Source organism: Nerophis lumbriciformis, linkage group LG12 (genome assembly GCF_033978685.3).
Source record: "Nerophis lumbriciformis linkage group LG12, RoL_Nlum_v2.1, whole genome shotgun sequence".
Taxonomy (NCBI): domain Eukaryota; kingdom Metazoa; phylum Chordata; class Actinopteri; order Syngnathiformes; family Syngnathidae; genus Nerophis; species Nerophis lumbriciformis.
In genome coordinates this window covers 7644442-7654538 of record NC_084559.2, presented here as the reverse complement: position 1 = coordinate 7654538, position 10097 = coordinate 7644442, and the positions used below count along the sequence as shown (strand labels likewise).

Sequence of the window (10097 nt, the reverse complement as noted above, 5' to 3'; positions counted from 1 at the left end):
TTAAGGAGCCCAACGGCTGTTCATCGCAATGGAAGGATTGGGTCGGGCTGTGGGAACACAGTCTGTGGCGATTTCCGATTTGAATCGCAAAATGGATCTCATCATGGAGAAGCTTGCTGAGAAGGAAGAATTAAATTGAATTTGAGAGAACAGCACGGACACAGAGCAGGAATGTCATTGTTTTGACTGCTCGAAGAAAACAACCTCTTAATCTACGATGTGACTCCCTCGAATGGCCTTGACGCTATCAGGAACAGGCTGTTCTGAAAAACTCCCCCGAGGACTCCTCAACGATGGACGCTTTTGACCTCCCTTTTTTTCAATAACACCTGGTGTCTGTCACAGTCTCTGTCTGTGTTTGTTTGTCTCTATGTGTGTCTTTGGGAGAGTGGGCGTGTTTTGGGCGTAGGCGTGGCTCCAGCTCTCAGCCTGGCACAGCTGATCCCAGCACCCTAATCACTCACCTGCCTGCCATCAACTCATCACCTGCAGTCTACAAATGTTTGGACCTCACTCGGCGCGATCGCCAGATCGTTTCACCTTTCTACATGTGGTAACGCTTCTCGCCCGTTTGTTCTTGAATTCCAGCACTTTTGATAATCTTGTGAATCTGCCATTTTTGTGTTTTTTGGCTCGTTATTCTACCCGTTTTTTTCCCTCTGCCTTCAGTTCCCCACCTGCTGTGTGTGCCTGCTCAGCCTGCTAGCCTCAGCCTGCTAGCCTCAGTGTGCTCTCCTGGACTGCAAAGCCAAGGACTACGAGCTACCTCATTTCCCTCTGGTTTTATTAATAATAACCCTTGAACTTTAACTCTGCTTGTCTTTCCTGCATTTGGGTCCACCAGTTTTACCCACCGTGACAGTGTCGAACTTTGAGTTCGGCCCCAGTTCACAAAAACATTTCAACATCTCACTCAGTGGCCTAGTGGTTAGAGTGTCCGCCCTGAGATCGGTAGGTTGTGGGTTCAAACCCCGGCCGAGTCATACCAAAGACTATAAAAAAAATGGGACCCATTACCTCCCTGCTTGGCACTCAGTATCAAGGGTTGGAATTGGGGGTTAAATCACCACCAAAAATGATTCCCGGGCGCGGCCACCGCTGCTGCCCACTGCTCCCCTCACCTCCCAGGGGGTGATCAAGGGTGATGGGTCAAATGCAGAGAATAATTTCGCCACACCTAGTGTGTGTGTGACAATCATTGGTACTTTAACTTTAACTTTAACTTTTATAGCGGCAGCCAGCCTCCAGGCCCCAAATCCCCCCCCCCCCCCTCTGTTGCGAGTTGTTGTGATTACATGTATCATGTTTATGTGTGCTATGCTATGTGAGGTTTTTTCCTTGGACTCAGTCTGGACCCCTTGGACTGATATTTTTTTTACTCTTCCCCCTTTCCCAATGTCACCTTTTTCCCACCTTTATTAAGGAGCGCTGTAAGTGGCTGATCCGTTGGCGGTCCCGTCTTGTCCCCCTTGTAACGTATGTCTGCTCTTAGTGGGACTGTGCCCAAAATGTCATTTCAGTTCTTATGTGTCTTGTACATGTTAAAGAATGGACAATAATAAAGCATCTTGAATTGAATCTTGAATCTTGGATACAGCAAGAGTTATTATTGCAAGACATCGTGAGGATACAGCAAGAGTCCATCATAGCAACTCTGCAGGCATATTTTGGTGAGGCTATATCTAGCATGAAGGTGCTGGCAGACTACTTTTGCTGCTTGTTGCCACATACTTTGGTAATGGGTGTACATGTGACATACTTTGGTAATGGGTGTACATGTGACATACTTTGGTAATGGGTGTACATGTGACATACTTTGGTAATGGGTGTACATGTGACATACTTTGGTAATGGGTGTACATGTGACATACTTTGGTAATAGGTGTACATGTGACATACTTTGGTAATGGGTGTACATGTGACATACTTTGGTAATGGGTGTACATGTGACATACTTTGGTAATGGGTGTACATGTGACATACTTTGGTAATGGGTGTACATGTGACATACTTTGGTAATGGGTGTACATGTGACATACTTTGGTAATGGGTGTACATGTGACATACTTTGGTAATGGGTGTACATGCCACACGTGATAGCAAGTATCATGCAAAGAGTAGCCTACTCGGCTTTGCCATTTTTGCCATTAGCATCTACTTCCACTTTTATTTCATTTTCTTCCTCGCCGTCTTCTTCATCCTCTTTCTGATCACATTTGTTCTCTTCTTCTTTGTCCTCCTCGTTGGGTGGCTCCTCTGCCTCGTCCTCTTCAGGAAGAAACAAGACTTGTGAGTAATGTACTGCCATTCTTTCCCACACTTACAAATACATTTGAACACATTATAACAGGACTGTCTGTATGTGGCATGTCATTACCACGCCGTCCTGGTCTGGACTACACAGACGTAGCAGGATCCATCAGTCTTGCCACCATGGCCATTGATTTTGTCCTTATATTTAGCTAATATTCACACACCTTTAAAGAAAGATGAGTGACAAATCTGGCGACTGGTGACTTTTCTGGTTTTATTGGAGACTTTTGGAAAATTTGTGGTTTATCTGTTATACAGAATATGCGTTAGGTCAGGAAAAAACACAGGGGCTATTTCATCCCTACAAGCCTGTTTCACAGGTTTCCCTGCTCTTCAGGGGATTTTATTTATTTATTTAAAATAAAATCCCTTGAAGAAACAGGCTTATAGGGATGAAATAGTCTCTGTGTTTTTTCCTGGCCTAACATGTATGTATATATATATATATATATATATATATATATATATATATATATATATATATATATATATATATATACTTTCAACCTGAGAAATAACAGCTACCAACCATTCACGAAACCCAACACAACACTCCAATACGTGCACCATGACAGCAACCACCCACCCACCACCACGAAAAGAATACCTACCGGAATTAATAAAAGGCTATCGATGCTGTCATCTAGCAAAGCTGAATTTGACCAAGCAACCCCCCCGTACCAAAAAGCCCTTGATGAAAGCGGATACAATTTCACCCTCACCTGTGAACCCACGCCAGGAAACCAACCAAAAAAGAACAGAAAACGAAACAACATCATCTGGTACAACCCCCCATACAGCAAAAACGTCTCAACTAACATTGGCCACAAATTCCTCACTCTGATTGACAAACACTTCCCCAAAGGCAACACCCTAAGAAAAGTATTCAACAAGAACAACATTAAATTGAGCTACAGCTGTATGAACAATATACGACAAATTATCTCAAACCACGACAAAACAATTGCAAATGAGCCGTCGGCCCCCGGACAGAGCGACCCCAAAACCAACAAAGGCTGCAACTGCCGCAAGAAACCTGATTGCCCTCTCAACGGGGGGTGCTTACAAACATCAGTTGTTTACCAATCTAAGGTAACACGCAAGGACATTAACACATCCGACACATATGTAGGATTAACCGAGGGAGAGTTCAAAACCAGATGGAACAATCACAAGGCTTCTTTCAGGAACCAAAACCTGCGGAATACCACAGAACTCAGCAAACACATTTGGGACCTCAAAGACAATAATGTTGAATATTCAATAACATGGCAAATTCTTGCATCCAGCACACCTTACAATAGTGGTAATAAAAGATGCAACCTATGCTTGAAAGAGAAACTGTTTATTATATACCGTCCAGACCTGTCATCCCTCAACAAGCGCAGCGAAATTGTATCAGCATGCCGCCACAGACGGAAACACCTCCTAGGCAACACATGAGCCAATCACCACGCCCCTACGCCAGCCTGTACCCACCCACTCTGTGCCCTATATAATCCATGGTATGTGAATGCTCCCATTAAAATCTCCTGATGATTGAGGGAACACCTCATGAAACAGGCCTGTAGAGATGAAATAGTCTTGTGATTTTTTTCCCCACACATACATATATTGCGCTCTACTACGGTATCGAGCACTATTTTTTGGATAACCTTATTAAGACATATATATATATATATATATATATATATGGCGTGTTTGAGACCCCTGCTTTAGCTACATCATAGCTTCTGCCCCCTTTTCTTGTCTAATTTAGGTCACCAAAATGTTATTAAGTCTACAATGTGTACAACTAAATATTACAATTAAACAACTCTGATGCAAAATTGCTAAGTGTTTGTAATTGAACTACTCATTGTGTTTTAGCCCTTGACTTTGCATCTTCACATTTTGATCCATAAAACATGCTCACCTTCCCCCTCAGTCTCCTCTTTTCTCTCTTCTTCATCTTCCTCTCTGTCCTCTTCTTCCTGAGGAGGGCTTGCCTGCGCTTGCTGGGCGTCACTTGCCGACATTTTCTCCTGGGCGGGCATTGTTGATGTGAAGAAGCGGGGGCTCAGTAGGCAAGGTGCGGCAGAATGCAGTTGAGACTTCATGGAGACCAGGCTCCTTCCCGGAGGAGGACCAGCGAACATGGTCTGAGAGTAGACCACAGAAGACCTCTGGCCACAGCGATCTAAGCGGCTCTCTTCTCCTTCCAGCAGCTTTCTGATCATGCAAGCAACACACACATCATGCAGCTGTCAATCATTCCACTGCTACAGCAACATCACATGCAGTGTGTGCAAATATAACCTGTAGGCTGCAATTTCAATGTCCAAAGCCATCTTCACATTCAAAAGATCTTGATAGTCCTTCAAATATCGCGCCATGTCATTCTTGTTCGCTCTCAAGTCGTCTTCCAGTCGCTTTATTGCATCCTGTGTTGAAAAACCAAACATGTTTCATTTAGACCAGGGGTCCCAAACTCCTTTTAGATGGGGGGCCACATGCAGGAACATTCCCAAGCGGGCTGGACTGGTAAAATCATGGCATGATAACTTCAAAATAATGTTTTTTGGTTTAATATTAGACCAATCAAATTCTGAAAACACTTAAATCATCATGGGTTTTTTTACACTTATATGTTGCAGTTAATTGTATACTATCTTCATTAGTTGTTATTTATACTTTCTGAATAAATGATGTGATATGTTCATTAGTCAAATAGGTGGAGTTGAGTCTGGCAGAGGTTTAAAGTGCTCCCATTGGTGTTAATTGTAATCTCTCAGAAGATAAAATGAATGTTCCTCAACTGATGTACTAAAATCATGTGCTTTATTCTGTACATATGTAGCATCATCTACAAAAAAAACTTGTGAATTTGGACTCATTTCATTTATCACACGTGAAGTAAGAAGGGGACACATAATATTTCAGTGCGCCCAGAAAATGTGTCCCCAGTCATGAGTGCAACGTGAAATGCACAGATGATCAATTTGTATCCCATCACTAATAAGCAGGTAAGTAGGTAGTGTCCAAACACAGAAGTGTTGCCTCATCCTAACATAGCTCCGCCCCCTCTTACGTCACACAGAGAACTGCTCTGGCGACATCCAGTGGACACATTTAGAAACGGCAGTTTCTTTCTTTCAAAAATGTCAGCTCATTTTTATACTTTGCAAACTCATCTGGTGGGCCGGAGGAAACCTGATTCTTGCCTGATTTAGACTTATTTGCAAATATTATAATATATTTCAGTTTCTCACCTGCAATGCAGAAATCTCATCACTTTGTTTCTCCTCCACTTCCAGCAGTTGGTTCTCCAGAGCTTGGTTGATCTCTCTGCACGCATCGATCTCCAACGTCCTACTTTTCAGCTGCCTGCGATATTCGCCCACTTCATCCTTCACGTTCCGCGCGCTCTCCGTATTGCGAGCGGTGCCTACCGCCATCACATTCATCTTGTTGGAGAACCACTCCTCTGCGGACTGGCGGTTACGGTGCGCCAATGTCTCGTACTGGCTTCGGATGTCCCGCAGGGCGACGGACAGGTCGGGTTTGATCACGTTCATCTCCACGGACACCTCGGTGCTGTACTGTATTTGGGTCTGGAGTTCTGCAATTTCGCTCTCGCAGAGACTCTTCAGGAAGGCTAACTCGTCCAGCAGGATCTCCACTCTTTTCTGGAGTTCACTTTGGTCCATGGCTGCTTCGTCGGCCTCCTTCCTGGCGTCCATCACCCTGCCTTCTGCCTGCTCCCTACCGAGCACTTCCTCCTCATAGCGTTTTTGCAGGTGCTTCAGCAAACCCTCCATCTCCTCCCTGTGGTGTTGTGCAGCTTGTCTCTCATGGTTGGCCTCGTCCACTGCAGCATTCAGCTGGCGGATCTCGCGCTCATAAAGGGCCCGCAGGTTGGACGGCTCCGTTTGACGCTGCCTGAGCAGCAGGCGTTCGGTCTCCAGCAATTTGTTTTGCTGCTCCAGCTCATGCACTCTATCAATGAAGCTTGCAAAGCGATCATTGAGGTCTTGCAGCTGCGCCTTCTCCTGGGTCCTCAATCTTTTGAATTCTGAGGTGACTTGTGCTGCTTGGTCGAGGCGCAGCTCGGTCGCGACCGTAGACCCCGGAGTCGAGAGCAGGAAGGAACCGGAGGCGGCTCGACTGCTCGTGGGAAAACTTCTGTAAGACGCGTAAGTTGACGGGGCGTATGCGGACCTAGACTCTGTACCTGCACTCGATCCATACCCTGCACTGCGCACAACCACTCTCCTCTTGGAAGCTGAAGGAAAATAAAGGTCAAAGCCGGAGGAAGCCATGATCGAGACGGAGCTTGAGATGGGGCTGTGTCATCTGCGCAGTGGTTCTGCATTACACTGGCTTTTATAGTGCGTGGAATGACGGATGACGTAAGGCACTTTTTGCAGGCTTGCTGACAGAAAGGAATTGATAATGAATCCGGCGAGAGAGAGAGAGAGAGAGAGAGAGAGAGAGAGAGAGAGAGAGAGAGAGAGAGAGAGAGAAGTGGGATGCGGATGTATGTGAGTGGCAGAGGCGTGGCAACCATGGAAGGGTCAACAAGGACAAAACCCTGTGATACTTCTATAATGGCAAGCTACAAATGAGTTACAGTAGAGGGCAAACTCATCAAATTCTGTTCTTACGGTAAGAAAAACATACCTACAGTATATGTCATAATTGTATATCAGAATCACAAATACTTTATTAATCCCCGAGGGGAAATTAACATTTTCAGCACAATCCCATTCAAGATCAGACAAACATTACAGGGAGACAGAACAGGATCAAACATTACAGGGAGACAAAACAGGATCAAACATTACAGGGAGACAGAACAGGATCGCTAATGGCTCTGCCAACTTCCGGCGCCCCTTACAAAAAAGGTGAGAAACAGGTAAACGCTGGCGGGAGGGAGGAGAATTTTTTTTTTTGTCTAAGCCTGGGCCCCTGGAGAGGGGGCCCAAACTGAGGCCAAGGGGAAAACACCTCATCACCATAGCACATATAAGCACATGTGTAAGAGGGAAACATTGAAGAACATAAGGAACATTAAAGACATTAAAAGAGCAGAGCTGATGCAACCAGACACTTCTACACACAGCTACAAAAGTAAAACATTAACCAAAAAAAACATATACACTGTGGTGGCCTCTACGGTGTTCCAGGCCATCGTCTGCTGGGGTGGGGGGGAGCATGGCCAGAGACAGGAGCAGACCCAACAAAGCAACTAACTCTCGCCCAGTGTCCAGTCCGCATGGTTGAGCGAGGATACGTCCAAGGAGACCGAGGTGTCCGATACCTGCTCATTCAGCCAAGACACTGTGAAGCTTGTCCGTCCCGGAGCTCAGCACCAGCTCCGCAGTCCTGTCTCTTCATCCACATCTCCTCCAGTCTTTCCAAACGGACTCTGGTGTGGCAGAGACCCAGCAGCTGGACCCCCGACTTAAACAAGTTGAAAAACTTATTGGGGTGTTACCATTTAGTGGTCAATTGTTGGGAATATGTACTGTACTGTGCAATCTACTAATAAAAGTCTCAATCAATCAATCAATCAGCTGGTCTCCATGGCCAAAAGGCTCTTTTTTATACTTAACTAAATTGTCAGTTAATTGTGTTATCATCTTAGTCAAAGTGCCTTTGTTTTCATTAAATATCGTCCTGTTTTTTCTCAGAGAAATAAATAAATAAACATCTTCCAGCCTAGGGCGGGCACGGCTGACTCTGAGAGGGACGACTGTAGATTACCTTCAATAAACTCTCCATTTGACATCATTCTAAACTACAGAAGCAGTGTGCTTTTACTAGAATTATAGGTAAATAATCACAAATTTATTAATAAACAAATTGACTTTTATTATGAAGGGCCAATTGGAACAAAATGAAACAAATCAATAATTACTTAAATGTGTCATTGATTAATTAAATAATTCATGAAATAATGAAATCGATAATTAATTAAATCGTGAAGTGTAGTTTTGACCTTTAAAATCAACAAGCAGCACTGTTGCACTGTTTCTATGCCACATCAACGTGGAATGCACTCCCAACAGGTGTAAAAGAAAGGGCATCTCTATATCCTCCTTCAAAACCGCAATAACAGTTCACCTCCAGGTCGCTACAACCCTAAACTAACACCCTCCCCGGATTGTTAATAATCAAATGTAAACAATCAAATGCAGATACTTTTTCTTATGCCTTCTGATCTCTCTCTCTCTCTCTCTCTCTCTCTCTCTCTCTCTCTCTCTCTCTCTCTCTCTCTCTCTCTCTCTCTCTCTCTCTCTCTCTACCCACTACTTGCTGTCCATATCCTACCAAGTCAGACCTACACTGTTCCAATATCCATTTCTCTGTTCTCAATTGTTGATGACTGATGATAACAACCAAACCTACGGCCCCCCCGCCCCCCTCCACACCCCGATTGTAAATAGTGTAAATAATTCAATGTGATTATCTTGTGTGATGACTGTATTATGATGATAGTATATATCTGATAGTATATATCTGTATCATAAATCAATTTAAGTGGACCCCGACTTAAAGAAGTGGAAAAACTTATTGGGGTGTTACCATTTAGTGGGCAATTGTACGGAATATGCAGGCCCGGCCCTAACCAATCTGGCGCACTAGGCAAGATTTTAGGTGGCGCCCCCCCCCCCCCCACATCGGCAGTGAAGTGTATATACTCACAAGAAACCGAATAGCTTTGTCTTTGACCTTTTTTTTTTTACTTACAACTATACCTATATAAAGGGGTGGAAAAGTGACTATTACCTGCAGGGCAAACATTAGCTAACCAGAAGGCAATAATGTAAACAAAAAACACCTGCTTAAAAGATCTAATACAAATGTCCCTGAGGAATGTAAGGTGGGAGTACTGTAATTACCTAACGTTACATTATTATTTTCCATAACAATTTAGCCCCCTCCACAATATTAACCCGACGTTAAAACAGAACTAGCTATTTATTGATTAGCCGAATCATGTAACATTAGCTTAATGCTAAAAAGCCAGCTACTATTACATTCTGTAACAGTTATCATTTATTTATTTAACAGACAAATAATTTCATGTAGGCTAACGTTACCTACCTGCTACCTCTGTCTTTTTCTCGTTTCTCCTCCTCTTCTTTTCTCTTTTTTCTTCCCTGGGCACCTGACAGTTTTGGCCGTTTTGACATCTTGTGTTGATTTTCTGATGTGGTGACGTCCAAAAAGAGTCATGATACGGGAAGGGAGGGGGCGCACCGTGCGGGGGGAGGGGGGGCGCGTAATGTTGTAACAAATAATATTTCTATTAAATAGGCTTTACTTTGCATTTTAATTAACGTGGGATTATTTTTTATATTTAGAAATAATAGTACCAACTTTTTTTTTTTTTTTTTTTCCCCAACATTTGTGGCACTGGCGTGGCGCCCCCTGATGGACGGCGCCCTTAGCATTTGCCTATACGGCCTATGCCACGGGCCGGCCCTGGGAATATGTACTTCACTGTGCAACCTACTAATAAAAGTCTCAATCAATCAAAAGCGTCCATGAGTAAAACAACCTGGTTATAAACAGGCATAAAGTATCAAGTGTTGGCTGATAGTCATGTATTACGTTATCAAATATGATATCATTATTATTTTAAATATCATTATTCATCGTGTAGTTATCGTACGTCTGGCAACGCCGTCACAATTATGCCCGATTCGGAATAATGTGGCTGAATATGCAAGCACATGATTGGCCAGACCAAAAGTGCCTCGGCCAATGAGCGGCGACCTTACTGGTGCGTCGCC

At 43.9% G+C, this 10097-nt stretch overlaps 1 protein-coding gene across 1 annotated transcript; it reads right to left on the bottom strand.

The window, feature by feature from the left end:
* Positions 1 to 1568: 1568 nt before the first annotated feature.
* Positions 1569 to 6632, bottom strand: neflb (neurofilament light chain b). The gene is made up of 4 exons (XM_061985840.2): positions 5565 to 6632; positions 4612 to 4736; positions 4229 to 4524; positions 1569 to 2268 (listed from the first exon to the last, which is right to left on the bottom strand). The coding sequence occupies exons 1-4, from the start codon at positions 6612 to 6614 to the stop codon at positions 2123 to 2125; spliced, it is 1617 nt and encodes a 538-aa protein (XP_061841824.2). The 5' UTR covers positions 6615 to 6632; the 3' UTR covers positions 1569 to 2122.
* Positions 6633 to 10097: the final 3465 nt, after the last annotated feature.

What these genes read in the sequence shown, in the direction of transcription:
- neflb (XM_061985840.2), bottom strand. Translation starts at nt 6,614, where the DNA reads ATGGCTTCCTCCGGCTTTGACCTTTATTTTCCTTCAGCTTCCAAGAGG. An exon ending in ATGAGATTTCTGCATTGCAG is followed by an intron (nt 4,737 to 5,564) that starts GTGAGAAACTGA and finishes TTTTCAACACAG; the next exon opens with GATGCAATAAAGCGACTGGA. An exon ending in ATTGAAATTGCAGCCTACAG is followed by an intron (nt 4,525 to 4,611) that starts GTTATATTTGCA and finishes TTGCATGATCAG; the next exon opens with AAAGCTGCTGGAAGGAGAAG.